Source organism: Bombina bombina, chromosome 4 (assembly GCF_027579735.1).
Source record: "Bombina bombina isolate aBomBom1 chromosome 4, aBomBom1.pri, whole genome shotgun sequence".
In the NCBI taxonomy this organism is placed as follows: domain Eukaryota; kingdom Metazoa; phylum Chordata; class Amphibia; order Anura; family Bombinatoridae; genus Bombina; species Bombina bombina.
The window spans coordinates 344,365,039-344,385,165 of record NC_069502.1 but is presented as its reverse complement, the minus strand read 5'-3'; the positions used below and the strand labels follow the sequence as shown (position 1 = coordinate 344,385,165).

The window sequence follows — 20,127 nt, the reverse complement described above, 5'->3', positions numbered from 1 at the left end:
CATATCAAGCCTTTTATTAAAGGCTCCTCCTTTTGAGCCTATGCATTCTTTGGATATTAAACTACTTTCTTGGAAAGTGTTGTTTATTTTGGCTATCTCTTCAGCTAGAAGAGTTTTAAGAATTGTCTGCTCTCTCTTGTGAGTCTCCTTTTCTGATTTTTCATCAGGATAAGGCTGTTTTGCAAACTTTGTTTAAATTTCTTCCTAAGGTTGTGAATTCTAACAACATTAGTAGGGAAATTGTTGTTCCTTCCTTGTATCCTAATCCAAAGAATACTCTTGAAAGATCTTTACATTCTTTGGATGTTGTAAGAGCTTTGAAATATTATGTTGAAGCTACTAAAGATTTCAGGAAAACTTCTAGTCTATTTGTTGTCTTCTCTGGTTCTAGAAAAAGTCAGAAAGCTTCTGACATTTCTTGGGCATCTTGTTTAAAGCTTATTTGGAGGCGGGACAGTCCCCACCTCCAGAGGATCACAGCTCATTCTACTTGATCAGTCTCCACTTCTTGAGTTTTTAAGAATGAAGCTTCAGTTGATCAGATTTGCAAAGCAGCAACTTGGTCTTCTTTGCATGCATTTACAAAATTTTACCATTTTGATGTATTTGTTTCTTCTGAAGCAGTTTTTAGTAGAAAAGTTCTTCAGGCAGCTGTTTCAGTTTGATTATTCTGCTTATGTTTTAAGTTTTTTTTCTTTAAATTTATGAGAAAAACTTATTTTTGTGTGGATTTATTTTTTTCAGGGGAAAATGGATGTTTTTATTTTATCCCTCCATTTCTAGTGACTCTTCTGTGGACTTCCACATCTTGGGTATTTCTATCCCATACGTCACTAGCTCATGGACTCTTGCCAATTACATGAAAGGAAACATAATTTATGTAAGAACTTACCTGATAAATGTATTTATTTTATATTGGCAAGAGTCCATGAGACCCACCCTTTTTCTGGTGGTTATGATTTTTTGTATAAAAGCACAATTATATTTCCAGTTCCTCTTTTTTGTATGCTGTTTTACTCCTTTTTCTATCAGCCCACTACTTGGCTGTTCTTTAAACTGAATTGTGGTTGTGGTGAGGGGTGTATTTATAGGCATGTTGAGGTTTGGGAAACTTTGCCCCTCCTGGTAGGATTGTATATCCCATACGTCACTAGCTCATGGACACTTGCCAATATGAAAGAAATTAATTTATCAGTTAAGTTCTTACATAAATTATGTTTTTAGCTGTTTTATTTTATTTCTAACTGGCCAATTGTTTGTTAACCAGGGCTTGTGGGTAGCCTCTATTAAGACATTTTTGCTGTATTTCCTTCATTCTCAAATCCTTAATGTTACCATCACTTACTATTCTATTAACCCTTAGTAACTGACTTTTGGGTAAGGAGTTTACTTACCCCCTAGGATGGAAACTTTCATAACCTAATAGTGTGTTTCTGTCTGGGGTTTTTTATAGATCAAAAGACAACTTATTTTCATCCTTTAATACTCTAGTGTCTAGAAAGATGACAGACTCCTCACTATATTCCACCGAAAATTCTAATCCCCTAACTGCTGCATTAATTTCTTTAACAAAATTTTCTTAAAGGGATAGTCTTCTCCAGAATTTTTATTGTTTAAAAAGATAGATAATACCTTTTATTACCCATTTGGTTTTGCATAACCAATACTGTTATATTAATAAACTTTTTACCTCTGTGATTACCTTGCATCTAAACCTCTGCAGACTGCCCCCGTATCGCTGTTCTTTTGACAGACATGCATTTTAGCCAATTATTGTTGACTCATAAGTTTCTCCACAGAAGTGAGCACAATGTTATCTTTATTACACACTTGAACTAGCGCTGTCTATATGTGAAAAACTGTCAAAATCCACTAAGAAAAAATGATGCATTCAAGGGCTTTAGAAATTAGCATATGAATCTACCTATTTTTAGCTTTCAACAAAGAATGCCAAGAGAACAAAGCAAATTTGATGGTAAAAGTAAATAGGGATCATGAAAGTTTAATTCTGACTGGACTGTTCCTTTAAAGCATTTGTGGTACTAGTTCTAATTCTGAATTATACACAGTTTTGTGAAAATCCTTTGGAGTATTATTGCTCAATGTTTATTATCCTATATAATAAATGGCCAAGTATGTTTGTCAGATGCAGTCATGCGCAGTAGAGACTGCATGTGACAAACATACCTGGCCGTTTGGATCCTGACACTAAGCACAGAGCAAGGCTGATGCGGAGTGTCAGGGAGCGTGGCCGACGGGAGCGTCACGATGGGGGCGTGGCCGGGCGTCGCGAGGGGCGTGGCCGGGTGTCGCGAGGGGCATGGTCGGGTGCGGTGAGGGGCGTGGCCTGGCGGGTGTCACCGTGATGGGGCATGGCCGGGCGGGGTGCCGCGATGTAGGCGTGGCCAGAGAGGCAAAGGCTTGAAAGAGAGAGCCAAAGAGGGGAGGAGAGAGCCAAAGAGGGGGGGAGAGAGCCAAAGGGGGGGAGAGCCAAAGGGGGGGGAGCCAAGGGGGGGGAGAGAGCCAAAGAGGGGGGAGAGAGCCAAAGAGGAAAGAGAGCCAAAGAGGAAAGAGAGCCAAAGAGGAAAGAGAGCCAAAGAGGAAAGAGAGCCAAAGAGGAAAGAGAGCCAAAGAGGAAAGAGAGCCAAAGAGGAAAGAGAGACAAAGAGGAGAGAGAGCCAAAGAGGAGAGAGAGCCAAAGAGGGGAGAGAGCCAAAGAGGAGGGAGAGCCAAAGAGGAGGGAGAGCCAAAGAGGAGGGAGAGCCAAAGAGGAGGGAGAGCCAAAGAGGAGGGAGAGCCAAAGAGGAGGGAGAGCCAAAGAGGAGGGAGAGCCAAAGAGGAGGGAGAGCCAAAGAGGGGGGAGAGAGAGCCAAAGAGGGGGGGGAGAGCCAAAGAGGGGGGGGAGAGCCAAAGAGGGGGGGGGGAAGAGCCAAAGAGGGGGGAGAGAGCCAAAGAGGAAAGAGAGCCAAAGAGGAAAGAGAGCCAAAGAGGAAAGAGAGCCAAAGAGGAGAGAGAGCCCAAAGAGGGGGGAGAGAGTCCAAAGAGGGGGGAGAGAGTCCAAAGAGGGGGGAGAGAGCCCAAAGAGGGGGGAGAGAGCCCAAAGAGGGGTGAGAGAGCCCAAAGAGGGGTGAGAGAGCCCAAAGAGGGGGGAGAGAGCCAAAAAAAGGGGGGAGAGAGCCAAAGAAAGGGGAGAGAGAGAGCCAAAGAAAGGGGAGAGAGAGAGCCAAAGAGAGGAGAGAGAGAACAAAAGAGAGGAGAGAGAGCGCAAAGGAGAGGGGGAGAGAAAGCAAAAGAGAGGGGGGAGAGAGCAAGGGGTGGGACCGCTGTACTGCAAAAAATGGCCCGTATACACGGGCTTTAGTACTAGTTTTAAATAAAAGATGAAAAGCTCATGGCTCAAATATAACGCTTTGTATTTCTTTAAGGGATAATATGGAGTATTTTATTTTTTTATGTTTATTATGTTAAGTAATTTCACTTTTTACAATTCTTACTAATAAAAAAATGTATCAAATCTTGCTACTGTTTGCAAAATTCAGAAACAGCAAGCCAATGCTTAAAGGGACAGTCTACCTGAAAATGTTTATTGTTTAAAAATATAGATAATCCCTTTATTACCCATTCCCCAGTTTTGCATATCCAATACTGTTATATTAATATACTTGTTACCTCTGTGAAACCTTGTATTTAAGCCTCTGCTGACTGTCCCCTGATCTCAGTGCTATTTACAAACTTGCATTTTAACCAATTAGTGCAGATTCATAAATAACTCTGCAGGATTGAGCATAATGTTATGTATATGGCACACATGAACTAGCACTGTCTTGATATGAAAAGCTGATAAAATGTACTGAGATAAAAGGCCTGCAGAATCTTAGAAACAGTGAGAAATTTAGAGGTTTAAATGTTATAAAGTATATTGCTATAGCAATGTTGGTTGTGCAAACTGGGGAATGGGTAGTAAAAGTGTTATCTAACTTTCTCTTGTTAAGTGTAGTCAGTCCACGGGTCATCCATTACTTATGGGATTATATCTCTTCCCCAACAGGAAGTTGCAAGAGGATCACCCAAGCAGAGTTGCTATATAGCTCCTCCCCTCACATGTCATATCCAGTCATTCTCTTGCAACCTAACTAAAGATAGGTCGTTGTGAGAGGTCTGTGGTGTTTTTAAACTTAGTTTATTTCTTCAATCAAAAGTTTATTTTAAATGGCACCAGAGTGTGCTGTTTGTTTCTCAGGCAGCATTAGAAGAAGAATCTGCCTGCGTTTTCTATGATCTTAGCAGTCGTAACTAAGATCCACTGGCTGTTCTCATACATTCTGAGGAGTGAGGTGACTTCAGAAAAGGGGAATAGCATGCAGGGGCCCCCTGCAAACGAGGTATGTGCAGTAAATTATTTTTCTAAGGAATGGAATTGACTGAGAAAATACTGCTGATACCAATGTAATGTAAGTTCAGCCTTAAATGCAGTGGTAGCGACTGATATTAGGCTGATGAGTGTGTGTACACTGAAGTAATTTTCTAGGGAATGGAATTTGACTCAGAAAATACTGTTAATACTGAAGTAATGTATGAGCCTTAACTGCAGTAAAAGCGACTGGTAGCAGGCTTATTAATAACACTTCATAGCTTTTAAAATGTATGTTCAAAACGTTTACTAGCATGTTAATCGTTTTTTGTGAGGTACTTTTTGATAAAACTTATTGGGGCATGATTTTTACCACATGGCTATTTTTGTTTTCTGCATAGAAACAGTTATCTGAGCTTCCCCACTGTTGTAATATGAGTGGGAGGGGCCTTTTTTAGTGCTTTTTTGCGCAGTAAAAATTCAGTCACAATCTTCCTACTTCATCCTCCATGATCCAGGACGTCTCTAGAGAGCTCAGGGGTCTTCAAAATTCATTTTGAGGGAGGTAATCAGTCACAGCAGACCTGTGACAGTGTGTTTGACTGTGATAAAAACGTTAATTATTGAATTGTTATCCGTTTTTGGGTATTAAGGGGTTAATCATCCATTTGCTGGTGGGTGCAATCCTTTGCTAACTTAATACATTTACTGTGAAAATTTGGTTGCTATAACTAATTTGGTTCATTGTTATTTCAACTGTGACAGCTTTTTGTGCTTCTTAAAGGCGCAGTAGCGTTTTTTATATTGCTTGTAAATTTATTTGAAAGTATTTTCCAAGCTTGCTAATCTCATAGCTAGTCTGTTTAAACATGTCTGACACAGATGAATCTCTTTGTTCACTGTGTTTGAAGGCCAATGGGGAGCCCCATAGAAATTTGTGTACTAAATGCATTGATGTCACTTTAAATAAAAGTCAATCTTTACATGTAAAGAAATTATCACCAGACAACGAGGGGGAAGTTATGCCGACTAACTCTTCTCACGTGTCAGTACCTTCGCCTCCCGCTCAGGAGGTGCGTGATATTGTGGCGCCAAGTACAGAGAGGCCCATACAAATCACTTTGCAAGACATGGCTACTGTTATGACAGAAGTATTATCTAAATTGCCAGAATTAAGAGGCAAGCGCGATTGCTCTGGGTTAAGAACAGAGCACGCTGATGATGGGAGAGCCATGTCCGATACTGCGTCACAATTTGCAGAACATGAGGATGGAGAGCTTCATTCTGTGGGTGACGGATCTGATCCAGGGAGACTGGATTCAGAGATTTCTAATTTTAAATTTAAGCTTGAGAACCTCCGCGTATTGCTAGGGGAGGTATTAGCGGCTCTGAATGATTGTAACACGGTTGCAATTCCAGAGAAATTATGTAGGCTGGATAGATACTATGCGGTACCGGTGTGTACTGACGTTTTTCCTATACCTTAAGAGGCTTACAGAAATTATTAGCAAGGAGTGGGATAGACCCGGTGTGCCTTTTTCCCCCCCTCCTATATTTAGGAAAATGTTTCCAATAGACGCCACCACACGGGACTTATGGCAGACGGTCCCTAAGGTGGAGGGAGCAGTTTCTACTTTGGCTAAGCGTACCACTATACCGGTGGAGGATAGTTGTGCCTTTTCAGATCCAATGGATAAAAAATTAGAAGGTTACCTTAAGAAAATGTTTGTTCAACAAGGTTTTATCTTACAGCCCCTTGCATGCATTGCGCCTGTCACTGCTGCGGCGGCATTCTGGTTTGAGTCTCTGGAAGAGGCCATTCGCACAGCTCCATTGGATGAAATTATGAACAAGCTTAAAGCACTTAAGCTAGCTAACGCATTTGTTTCTGATGCCGTCGTACATTTAACCAAACTTACGGCTAAGATCTCCGGATTTGCCATCCAAGCGCGCAGAGCGCTATGGCTTAAATCCTGGTCAGCTGACGTGACTTCTAAATCTAAATTGCTTAATATTCCTTTCAAAGGGCAGACCTTATTCGGGCCCGGCTTGAAAGAAATTATCGCTGACATTACGGGAGGTAAGGGCCATGCTCTGCCTCAGGACAGGGCCAAATCAAAGGCCAAACAGTGTAATTTTCGTGCCTTTCGTAACCTCAAGGCAGGAGCAGCATCAACTTCCTCCGCTCCAAAACAGGAAGGAGCTGTTGCTCGTTACAGACAGGGCTGGAAAACTAACCAGTCCTGGAACAAGGGCAAGCAGGCCAGAAAACCTGCTGCTGCCCCTAAGACAGCATGAAGAGAGGGCTTCCTATCCGGAAACGGATCTAGTGGGGGGCAGACTTTCTCTCTTTGCCCAGGATCCCTGGGCGTTGGAGATCATATCTCAGGGATATCTTCTGGACTTCAAAGCTTCTCCTCCACAAGGGAGATTTCACCTTTCAAGGTTATCAGCAAACCAAATAAAGAAAGAGGCGTTTCTACGCTGTGTACAAGACCTCTTACTAATGGGGGGTGATCCACCCAGTTCCGCGGACGGAACATGGGCAAGGATTCTATTCAAATCTATTTGTGGTTCCCAAGAAAGAGGGAACCTTCAGACCAATCTTGGACTTAAAGATCCTAAACAAATTCCTAAGAGTTCCATCATTCAAAATGGAAACTATTCGAACCATCCTACCCATGATCCAAGAGGGTCAGTACATGACCACAGTGGACTTAAAGGATGCCTACCTTCACATACCGATTCACAAGGATCATTATCGGTACCTAAGATTTGCCTTCCTAGACAGGCATTACCAGTTTGTAGCTCTTCCCTTCGGGTTAGCTACGGCTCCAAGAATCTTTACAAAGGTTCTGGGCTCACTTCTGGCGGTACTAAGACCGCGAGGCATAGCGGTGGCTCCGTACCTAAACGACATTCTGATACAAGCGTCAAGTTTTCAAACTGCCAAGTCTCATACAAAGATAGTTCTGGCATTTCTGAGGTCGCATGGGTGGAAGGTGAACGTGGAAAAGAATTCTCTATTACCACTTACAAGGGTTCCCTTCCTAGGGACTCTTATAGATTCTGTAGAGATGAGGATTTACCTGACGGAGGCCAGGTTATCAAAACTTCTAAATGCTTGCCGTGCCCTTCATTCCATTCCACACCCGTCAGTAGCTCAGTGCATGGAAGTAATCGGCTTAATGGTAGCGGCAATGGACATAGTACCATTTGCGCGCCTGCAACTCAGACCGCTGCAATTGTGCATGCTAAGTCACTGGAATGGGGATTACTCAGATTTGTCCCCTCGGCTAAATCTGGATTAAGAGACCAGAGAATCTCTTCTATGGTGGCTTTCTCGGCCCCATCTGTCCAAGGGGATGACCTTTCGCAGGCCAGATTGGACGATTGCAACAACAGACGCCAGCCTTCTAGGTTGGGGCGCAGTCTGGAATTCCCTGAAGACTCAGGGATCATGGACTCAGGAGGAGAAACTCCTCCCAATAAATATTCTGGAGTTAAGAGCAATATTCAATGCTCTTCTAGCTTGGCCTCAGTTAGCAACTCTGAGGTTCATCAGATTTCAGTCGGACAACATCACGACTGTGGCTTACATCAACCATCAAGGGGGAACCAGAAGTTCTAACAACGTAAAAAGGAGAGTAGAAACCTAAAATACAGGTAACTAAAAGTCTAGGCAAAAGTTAGCACAACTGTATGAAATAAATAAGAGACTAGGGCGAATTCTTGAAATACAAATAGATTTAATAAAGTTACACTAAATAAGTGCATACATCCAAACATACAATCACATACATACAGGGATATAAGATGCATAAAAATGTTAGGTTGGCCGTGCAGGGGACTGGTGCACCAGTATACACAAATTGGCAAATGTTCATCACTTTGCATGTATAGGTAATATATAATTGTAATCCAAAGTATAGTGCGTGTCCTTAAAGTTGCACGGACCAAGTGGATACAGTCTTACCCCTTCGTGTCTAAATGTACATAGTAGCGTGAGGACATCAGGAGTCAAGGGGAGCTTACTCTCGCTGCGTCTTTTTCACAGGCATGTGTAAAGTGCAAATAGATAACAGTTCATGAGAATACCTGTCTTTTTCACGCGGTTGCTCTACCCTGAATTGTAGCTCCTGAGACACTGAGTATTTCCAGATGAGTCAAGGGGTAGACCACAGTCAGGCAAAAGGTCCTCTGACAAATTGCAGCAATTTGTCAGAGGACCTTTTGCCTGACTGTGGTCTACCCCTTGACTCATCTGGAAATACTCAGTGTCTCAGGAGCTACAATTCAGGGTAGAGCAACCGCGTGAAAAAGACAGGTATTCTCATGAACTGTTATCTATTTGCACTTTACACATGCCTGTGAAAAAGACGCGGCGAGGGTAAGCTCCCCTTGACTCCTGATGTCCTCACGCTACTATGTACATTTAGACACGAAGGGGTAAGACTGTATCCACTTGGTCCGTGCAACTTTAAGGACACGCACTATACTTTGGATTACAATTATATATTACCTATACATGCAAAGTGATGAACATTTGCCAATTTGTGTATACTGGTGCACCAGTCCTCTGCACGGCCAACCTAACATTTTTATGCATCTTATATCCCTGTATTTATGTGATTGTATGTTTGGATGTATGCACTTATTTAGTGTAACTTTATTAAATCTATTTGTATTTCAAGAATTCGCCCTAGTCTCTTATTTATTTCATACAGTTGTGCTAACTTTTGCCTAGACTTTTAGTTACCTGTATTTTAGGTTTCTACTCTCCTTTTTACGTTGTTAGATATTCACTTTTCTAGGATGCACCTGTATCTTTTATTGACTTATTAAGAGTGCTACTCACCCTGCTTTTCTTGGGAACCAGAAGTTCCCTAGCGATGTTGGAAGTCTCAAAGATAATTCGCTGGGCAGAGTCTCACTCTTGCCATCTGTCAGCGATCTACATCCCAGGCGTGGAGAACTGGGAGGCGGATTTTCTAAGTCGCCAGACTTTTCATCCGGGGGAGTGGGAACTTCATCCGGAGGTCTTCGCTCAACTGATTCATCGTTGGGGCAAACCAGATCTGGATCTCATGGCGTCTCGCCAGAACGCCAAGCTTCCTTGTTACGGATCCAGGTCCAGGGACCCAGGAGCGGTGCTGATAGATGCTCTGACAGCACCTTGGGTCTTCAACATGGCTTATGTGTTTCCACCATTTCCGATGCTTCCTCGACTGATTGCCAAGATCAAACAGGAGAGAGCATCAGTGATTCTGATAGCGCCTGCGTGGCCACGCAGGACCTGGTATGCAGACCTAGTGGACATGTCGTCCTGTCCACCATGGTCTCTGCCTCTGAGGCAGGACCTTCTAATTCAGGGTGCTTTCAACCATCCAAATCTAATTTCTCTGAGGCTGACTGCATGGAGATTGAACGCTTGATTCTATCAAAGCGTGGCTTCTCGGAGTCGGTTATTGATACCTTAATACAGGCTAGGAAACCTGTTACCAGAAGAATTTACCATAAGATATGGCGTAAATATTTATATTGGTGCGAATCCAAGAGTTACTCATGGAGTAAGGTTAGGATTCCTAGGATATTGTCCTTTCTACAAGAGGGTTTAGAAAAGGGCTTATCTGCTAGTTCGTTAAAGGGACAGATTTCTGCTCTGTCTATTCTTCTACACAAACGTCTGGCAGAAGTTCCAGACGTTCAGGCTTTTTGTCAAGCTTTGGCTAGGATTAAGCCTGTGTTTAAGACTGTTGCTCCGCCGTGGAGCTTAAACTTAGTTCTTAACGTTCTGCAAGGCGTTCCATTTGAACCCCTTCATTCCATTGATATCAAGCTGTTATCTTGGAAAGTTCTGTTTTTGATGGCTATTTCCTCGGCTCGAAGAGTCTCTGAGTTATCTGCCTTACATTGTGATTCTCCTTATCTGATTTTTCATTCAGACAATGTAGTTCTGCGTACTAAACCTGGGTTTTTACCTAAGGTAGTTTCTAACAGGAATATCAATCAAGAGATTGTTGTTCCATCATTGTGTCCTAACCCTTCTTCAAAGAAGGAACGACTTTTGCATAATCTGGACGTAGTCCGTGCCCTGAAGTTCTATTTGCAGGCAACTAAAGATTTTCGTCAAACTTCTTCCCTGTTTGTCGTTTACTCTGGACAGAGGAGAGGTCAAAAGGCTTCGGCTACCTCTCTCTCGTTTTGGCTTCGTAGCATAATACGTTTAGCCTATGAGACTGCTGGACAGCAGCCTCCTGAAAGAATTACAGCTCATTCTACTAGAGCTGTGGCTTCCACATGGGCCTTTAAGAATGAGGCCTCTGTTGAACAGATTTGCAAGGCTGCAACTTGGTCTTCACTTCACACTTTTTCAAAATTTTACAAATTTGACACTTTTGCTTCTTCGGAGGCTATTTTTGGGAGAAAGGTGCTTCAGGCAGTGGTTCCTTCCGTTTAAAGTTCCTGCCTTGTCCCTCCCTTCATCCGTGTACTTTAGCTTTGGTATTGGTATCCCATAAGTAATGGATGACCCGTGGACTGACTACACTTAACAAGAGAAAACATAATTTATGCTTACCTGATAAATGTATTTCTCTTGTAGTGTAGTCAGTCCACGGCCCGCCCTGTCTTTTAAGGCAGATCTAAATTTTAATTAACCTCCAGTCACCACTGCACCCTATGGTTTCTCCTTTCTCGTCTTGTTTCGGTCGAATGACTGGATATGACATGTGAGGGGAGGAGCTATATAGCAACTCTGCTTGGGTGATCCTCTTGCAACTTCCGGTTGGGGAAGAGATATAATCCCATAAGTAATGGATGACCCGTGGACTGACTACACTACAAGAGAAATAAATTTATCAGGTAAGCATAAATTATGTTTTTTAAACAATAAAAAACAAGTATACTGTCCCTTTAAAGTGATATGAAACCCAATTCAGGTGTGAGCACAATGTTATCTATTTGACGTACATGAACTAGCAGTGCCTGTCAAAATGCACTGTGATAAGAGGCAATTCAATGGCTTAAAATATAGCATATGAGCCTATCTAGGTTTAGCTTTCCACAAAGAATACCAAGAGTGCAAAGCAAATTTGATGATAAAAGTAAAATGGAAAGTTGTTTAAAATTGCATGTCTATCTGAATCATGACAGTTTATTATGAACTAGAATATTCATTTAAGCAATAAAAACAGTAAGGTGTGAGTTTAAAATATTAAATATGTGTAACAATTATGCGATTATTTTTTGAGACCTTGCTAAAACGGCACCTTTTTGTTTTTAATTCAGAGCATTGGAGCTAGCTGTGAAACACAAGACACATGTCGATACTGTTTTGGCTTATCGACAAAAGTATCTGGATGACTTCAGTAAAAAGGAAACCAGCAAGAGATTTCTGCAATATGCAGAAGGCGTAAGTAAATGTGTTGATGTCCTTTTGTAATCTTTATAGAGAAAAAAACCCAATACAGTTATTATTTGCACTTCCCGGTTATACAGGATGTAACACTTGTGAATGGCAATTGATAGATCTCTATGGGGACAGTCTATATTATGTGCATTTTATTAGTATTTACAATTTTATGTTTGATTTAATGTGTTTCATTTATTAATTTTTAAGTAGGAAGATTAAATCCACAAAATAGTGCTTGAGAAATAAAATCCTTCAGTTTCTTAGTTTTAACAATATGTTTTCAATCACATGCTCTACCACAAAAGGCTTCTTTTCTCAGGTGGGGAAAGAGGGAAAAATGCTTGAATGGGCATGTGACCTATTATTGTGATCATTTTAAAATTGTAGTCAAGTGGTAGTTTTATATAACTTGTTAGGCTCAAGGTACAGAGTAATAAATGTATGCTGTATTGGTTATAAGTGAACAATCACGTATTTTAAATGAGGGATCATTTAATTCTCTAGATAGCCCATGGTTTTTTTTTTGTTTGTTTTTTCAAATGCAGCTTTATTGAAATAAATTAAATGATACAGTACAACTATTTGAAAGTTTACATTTACATCTTTTTGCTTTTTGTAAATTGTACAATGAGTGCAGCTGACATTTTTAATTTTAAAATAATCATAACTAAATAAAACTGAACAAAACTTAATAAAACTATGTCAGAATATTATTTGTTGAGTACTCCCATACTCCCTATGTGTATGCCGAAGCCTTTGTGTCTGATGAGTGCTGAATTCGTGCTATAACCACCCTTGGAAAATTGAGCTGATGGTGGTTGAAATACATTAGAGATTAATGTGTACCATGTTATTTTCATCTGTGTAAAAGAGGGCTCTTGTTTATGTTTAATAAAAGCATATTCTTCCAACTCTAATATTTGGTGAAATTTATTGTACCAGTGTGTGATTTCTTTGCTTTTCCAATTTTTGGCTATGAGGGCTTGCATACTGTTCCTAGCTATCAGCTAGATTACGAGCTTTGCGTTATGAGTGAAACAGCATTGTTATGCTTCATAACGCTGCTTTTTCTCTTGTAAGGTGTATCCAGTCCACGGATTCATCCATTACTTGTGGGATATTCTCCTTCCCAACAGGAAGCTGCAAGAGGATCACCCACAGCAGAGCTGTCTATATAGCTCCTCCCCTAACTGCCACCTCCCAGTCATTCTCTTGCAGCTCTCGACAAGGGAAGTAGCTAGAGAGATGTGGTGCATTAATGTGGTTTATCTTCAATCAAAAGTTTATTATTTTCAAATGGTACCGGAGTTGTACTATTTTAGCCTCAGGCAGAAAGTTGAAGAAGAGTCTGCCTGTGGTTTTTGGTGATCTTAGCGGTTTGAAACTAAGATCCACTGCTGTTCTCACACATAACTGAAGAGATAGGTAACTTCAGCTGGGGGAATAGCGTGCAGGGTCTCCTGCTCTGAGGTATGTGCAGTTTTAAATTTTTCTATAGAGATGATAAGCTAGAAAATGCTGACAATACTGGATTTATTTAAGGTAAGCCTGATTACAGTGATTTAATAACGACTGGTATCATGCTTGCTGTAAAGGGTAATATTTTTGTTATTTACTCCCATTACTGAATAGATATAACGTTTGCTTGAGTTATATAAACGTTTATTACATATTGGTGATAAAACTTTATTCTGGGGCCCAGTTTTTCCACATGGCTGACTAGATTTTGCCTAGGGATAGTTTTTTAAGGCCCTCTCACTGTGAGTACAGGTTGGGAGGGGCCTATTTTCGCGCCTAAATTGCGCAGTAGTTTTTGCAGCTTGAGACATCCAGCTTCCCTGAAGGAGTCCCCTGAACATATAGGACCTCTCTAAAGGGTTTTTGTGCCTTCCAAAGTCGTCGTATGGGCAGGTAGGGCCACAGCAGAGCTGTGGCAGTTGGTTGGATTGGAGAAGGGATTGTCAGCTAGTTCCTTAAAGGGACAGATTTCTGCTCTGTCTATTCTTTTGCACAAGCGTCTGGCGGATGTTCCAGACGTTCGGGCGTTTTGTCAGGCTTTAGTTGGAATCAAGCCTATGTTTAAACCTGTTGCTCCGCCATGGAGTTTAAATTTAGTTCTTAAAGTTCTTCAAGGGGTTCCGTTTGAACCTCTGCATTCCATAGATATCAAGCTTTTATCTTGGAAAGTTCTGTTTTTGGTAGCTATCTCTTCGGCTCGAAGAGTTTCAGAGTTATCTGTCTTGCAGTGTGATTCCCCTTATCTGATCTTCCATGCAGATAAGGTAGTTTTGTGTACCAAACCTGGGTTTCTTCCTAAGGTGGTATCTAATAAGAATATCAATCAGGAGATTGTTGTTCCGTCACTGTGTCCTAATCCTTCTTCAAAGAAGGAACGTCTATTACACAATCTTGACGTGGTTCGTGCTTTAAAGTTTTATTTACAAGCTACTAAAGATTTTCGTCAAACATCTGCATTGTTTGTTCTCTACTGTGGACAGAGGAGATGCCAAAAGGCTTCAGCAACTTCTCTTTCTTTTTGGTTAAGAAGTATAATCCGCTTAGCTTATGAGACTGCTGGCCAGCAGCCTCCGGATGGAATTACAGCTCATTCTACTAGAGCGGTGGCTTCCACATGGGCTTTTAAAAATTAGGCTTCTCTGGAACAGATTTGTAAGGCGGCGACTTGGTCTTCGCTTCATACTATTTCTAAATTCTACAAATTTGATACTTTTGCTTCTTCGGAGGCTATTTTTGGGAGAAAGGTCTTACAGGCAGTGGTGCCTTCCGTTTAAGCCCCTGCCTTGTCCCTCCCTTCATCCGTGTCCTATAGCTTTGGTATTGGTATCCCACAAGTAATGGATGAATCCGTGGACTGGATACACCTTACAAGAGAAAACAAAATTTATGCTTACCTGATAAATTTATTTCTCTTGTGGTGTATCCAGTCCATGGCCCGCCCTGTAATTTTAAGGCAGGTGTTTTTTATTTTTTAAACTGCAGTCACCACTGCACCCTATAGTTTCTCCTTTCTCTTGCTTGTCTTCGGTCGAATGACTGGCAGGTGGCAGTTAGGGGAGGAGCTATATAGACAGCTCTGCTGTGGGTGATCCTCTTGCAGCTTCCTGTTGGGAAGGACAATATCCCACAAGTAATGAATCCGTGTACTGGCTACACCACAAGAGAAATACATTTATCAGGTAAGCATAAATTTTGTTTTCCCTAACGCCGCTATTACAAGTCTTGTAGGTATAGGTGTACCGCAAACCTTTTTGGCCGTCACGCAACGTCAGTACCGAACTTTTAAAAAAGTCCTTTTCAATAGGACTTCCATGGCGCCGGTATTACAAGTTTGCCTGGGTGGCAAAAAAGTGAGCGTTACACCCTATAACCGACAAGATCTGTATCGCCATCTAAACTCAGTAGTTATGAGTTTTACGTTACAAAGCTGTAGCATAAAACTCATAACTAAAGTATTAAAAAGTACACTAACACCCATAAACTACCTATTAACCCCTAAACCGAGGCCCTCCTGCATCGCAAACACTAAAATAAAATTAACAACCCCTAATCTGCCGCTCTGGACATCGCCGCCACTAAAAAAAATTTATTAACCCCTATTCCGCCGCTCCCCAACATCGTTGCCATTATAATAAACCTATTAACCCCTAAACCACCGCCCACCCGCATCGCAAGCACTATTTAAAGATTATTAACACCTAATCTGTTGTCCGCCCACACCGCCGCTATAATAAACCTATTAACAACTAAACCGCAAGCCCCCCAGAACGAAATATACTTAAATAAATTATTAACCCCTAAACCTCTGACCTCCCACATCACTAACTCTACATAAATATATTAACCCCTAAACCTAACCCTTACCCTAACATAACCCTAAGTCTAACCCTAACACCCCCTAACTTAAATATAATTAAAATAAAGCTAAATAAACCTTACAATTATTATATAAATAATTCCTATTTAAAACAAAATACATACTTACCTGTAAAAAAAACCCTAAGCTAGCTACATTATAACTAATAGTTATATAACAGCTGTCTTAGGTTTTATTTTTATTTCACAGGTAAGTTTGTATTTATTTTAACTAGGTAGACTAGTTAGTAAATAGTTATTAACCATTTAATAACTACCTAGCTAAAATAAATATAAAGTTACCTGTAAAATAAAACCTAACCTGCCTTACACTAAAAACTAATATTACAATAAAATAAAATAAATTATTAAAATACAATTTTCTAAATTGCAAAATAAATACACTAAATTACAAAAAATAAAAAACCACATTATCAAAAATAAAAACTAATTACTCCTAATCAAATAGCCCTATCAAAATAAAAAATCCCCCCCTAAAATAAAAAAAAACCCTAGCCTACACTAAACCTTAAAATGGCATTTTGTGGGGCATTGCCCCAAAGAAATCAGCTATTATACCTGTAAAAATAAATACAAACACCCCCCAACCGTAAAGCCCACCACCCAACCAACCAAACCCCCCCCCCAATAAAAACCTATCTAACTAACCTAAGCTAACCATTTCCCTGAAAAGGGCATTTGGATGGGGATTGCCCTTAAAAGGGCATTTAGCTCTTTTACATTGCCCAAAACCCTAAGTTAAAAAAAAACCCACCCAAAAAAACCTGAAAAAAACCTAACACTAACCCCCGACGATCCACTTACAGTTTTCGAAGTCCGAACATCCATCCTCATCCAGCCAGCAAAGTCATCATCCAGGCGGCAAGAAGTCTTCATCCGGACGGCCTCTTCCATCTTCATCCAGCTGGTGAAGTCCTCATCCAGATAATTGGATCAGCCAATAGGATGAAAGCTCAATCCTATTGGCTGATTGCAACAGCCAATAGGATTTTTTCACCTTTAATTCCTATTGGCTGATAGAAATCTTTCAGCCAATAGGAATGTAAGGGGCGCCATCTTGGATGACGTCACTTAAAGGGAAACTTCATTCTACAGCGACCATCGTAAGAAGAGGATGCTCCGTGCCGGATGTCTTGAAGATGGACCCGCTCCATCCCGGATGGATGAAGATAGAAGATGCCGTCTTGATGAAGACTTCTTGCCGTCTGGGTGAGGACTTTGCCGGCAGGATGAAGATGGAAGAGGACGCCTGGATGAAGACTTCTTGCCGCCTGGATGATAACTTCGCCGGCTGGATGAGGATGGATGTCCGGACTTCGAAAACTGTAAGTGGTGGTGGGTTTTACTGTTGGGGGGGTGTTTGTATATTTTTTTTTACACAGGTAAAAGAGCTGATTTCTTTGGGGCAATGCCCCACAAAAGGCAATTTTAAGGGCCATTGGCAGTTTAGTGTAGGCTAGGGTTTTTTTATTTTGAGGGGGCTTTTTTTATTTTGATAGGGCTATTATATTAGGAGTAATTCGTTTTTATTTTTGATAATGTGTTTTTTTTTGTAATTTAGTGGGGGTTTTTAAATTTAGAAAATTGTATTTTAATAATTTTATTTTATTTTATTGTAATGTTAGTTTTTAGTGTAAGGCAGGTTAAGTTTTATTTTACAGGTAAGTTTGTATTTATTTTAACTAGGTAGTTAATAACTATTTACTAACTATTTACTAACAAGTGTACCTAGTTAAAATAAATACAAACTTACCTGTGAAATAAAAATAGAACCTAAGATAGTTATATTAGTTATATTAGTTATAATAGTTATTAGTTATAATAGTTATTAGTTATATTGTAGCTAGCTTAGGTTTTTTTTTTTTACAGGTAAGTATGTATTTAGTTTTAAATAGGAATTATTTAGGTAATAATTGTAAGGTTTATTTAGCTTTATTTTAATTATATTTAAGTTAGGGGGTGTTAGGTTTAGGGGTTAATATATTTATTTAGTGTTAGTGATGTTGGAGGCCAGAGGTTTAGGGGTTAATAACTTTAGTATAGTGGCGGCAACATTGGGGGGTGGCAGATTAGGGGTTAATATTTTTTTTAAGGTGGCAGCGATGTTAAGGGCGGCAGATTAGGTGTTAATAACATTTATGTAGGTTGCGGCGATCTTGGGGGCGGCAGATTAGGGGTGTTTAGACGTGGTTTTTATGTTAGGGTGTTAGGTTTAAACATAACTTTTTCTTTCCCCATAAACATCAATGGGGCTGCGTTACGGAGCTTTTGTTTTCGCGATCGCAGGTGTTAGGCTTTTTTTTTGCCGGCTCTCCCCATTGATGTCTATGGGGAAATCATGCACGAGCACGTCAAAGCAGCGTTTGTATTTCGATCCGGTATGGAGCTCAACGCCACCATATCGCCCGCACAAGCCTGCTTTTTGTAAACCTGTAATAGCAGCGCTATAGGTAGGTGAAATAACGCTGATTTTGTGGAGGTGGTTAATTTCCCTATAGCGCTAAAAACTTGTAACCTAGCTGCATGAAAACTAATTTCTTTTTGTAGGGTAAAAGTTTAGGGGGAGCATTATTGAGTAACCAAATAATAGGGTCCGCTGGTAAAATAACCTCTAGCATTCTGGAAGTAGACTTTATGATAGTTTCCTATATGTTTTGTATAGGAGGACACATATGTCACATAGTGCCTACAGATTTCTCACATCTCCAGCATTTATCGTTGGCAGATGCAAATAGCTTACTTATTCTTGATGGGGTCATATACCATCTCTATTTGAGCTTTGGATAGCTTAAGTTACATTTATAAATAACAGAAAATGTTACAATACTGCTCCAACCTGGCTATTTTATTATGCCACCTGGCTACAAAGATTTCTAAGGAGAACATTGACCTGTTATACTCCATGATTAGTAAAATAACAATGTGAGTTAGTTTAAACTGTGGGGTAGATTTATCAAGCAGCGGATGCTGCAATCTACCCCTGAAGTTCAGGTCCGCCTGAAACTTAAGTTAAGAAGCAGCGGCCATAAGACCGCTTCTCCTTAACTCGTCCGCCACCTCTGGGGTGGTGGACAGCAGTCATCCTAATCGGATGCGATCGGGATGATTAACACAAGCATTTATCCAGACAGTTGATAAATCTACCCCTGTGTCTATTTCTTGAGAACAATTCAATTTCTTTAATGTCTATCAGCTATAATATATTTAATTTCCATATAAATTTGACTTAATTTCTTATTTTGGCCTTGGCAAATTCCTGTGTGTGTTAGGCAGTGATTTGATTACGATTGTCTTGTGTCTATCTGCATTTAATATCAGTGCTCATGCTAATTAATCACATTGTCTTCTGTGCCCTTCAGAATACTATTTCTCTTGTAAGGTGTATCCAGTCCACGGATTCATCCATTACTTGTGGGATATTCTCCTTCCCAACAGGAAGCTGCAAGAGGACACCCACAGCAGAGCTGTCTATATAGCTCCTCCCCTAACTGCCACTCCCAGTCATTCTCTTGCAGCTCTCGACAAGAAAGGAAGTATCAAGATATATGTGGTGAATTAGTGTAGTTTATCTTCAATCAAAAGTTTGTTATTTTTAAACGGTACCGGCGTTGTACTGTTTTTACCTCAGGCAGAAATTAGAAGAAGAGTTCTGCCTGAGGTTTTTGATGATCTTAGCAGGTTGTAACTAAGGGATCATGCTTGCAGTAAAGGGTAATATTCATGTTACTTGCTCTTATTACTTAGTATGTAAAACGTTTGCATGATATATAAAAAACGTTTTTTACTGAGGCTGATAAATCTTTATTTGGGGCCTAGTTTTCCACATGGCTGACTAGATTTCTCCTAGGAGTAGTTATTTAGGCCCTTTCACTTTGAGTGCATGGTGGGAGGGGCCTATTTTCGCGCTCTAATTGCGCAGTAGTTTTTACAGTCTGAGACATCCAGCTTCCCTGAAGGAGTCCCCTGACATATAGGACCTCTGTAAAGGGTTTTTGTGCCTACAAAAGTCGTTTTATGGGCAGCTAGGAGCCACAGTAGAGCTGTGGCAGTTTGCTTGTGACTGTTTATAACGGTTTTACCGTTTTTCTGATTCGTTTTTGAGCCTGAGGGGTTAATCATCCATTTGCAAGTGGGTGCAATGCTATTTTAGTCTATTATACACACTGTAAAAATTTTGTAGAGTTTACTGCTTTTTTCACTCTTTTGCAGTTTATGTGATTGTTTTTTTCCCTTAAAGGCACAGTACCGTTTTTTTATATTCTGCTTTTTCACATTTATTAAAGTGTTTTTCAAGCTTGCTGGTCTCATTACTAGTCTGTTAAACATGTCTGACATAGAGGAAACTCCTTGTTCATTATGTTTAGAAACCATTGTGGAACCCCCTCTTAGAATGTGTACCAAATGTACTGATCTTACTATAAATTATAAAGACCATATTCTGGCTTTAAAAGATTTATCACCAGAGGAA

The 20,127-nt window shown here is 40.4% G+C and overlaps 1 protein-coding gene across 1 annotated transcript in view; it reads left to right on the top strand.

Annotated features, from left to right (window-relative positions):
- Positions 1-20,127, top strand: part of IFT80 (intraflagellar transport 80) — a 674,979-nt gene that overhangs the window by 616,717 nt on the left and 38,135 nt on the right. Inside the window, exon 17 of the mRNA XM_053711799.1 lies at positions 11,642-11,765. Coding sequence (XP_053567774.1) covers positions 11,642-11,765 — 124 coding nt within the window. The remainder of the gene's footprint in view (positions 1-11,641; positions 11,766-20,127) is intronic.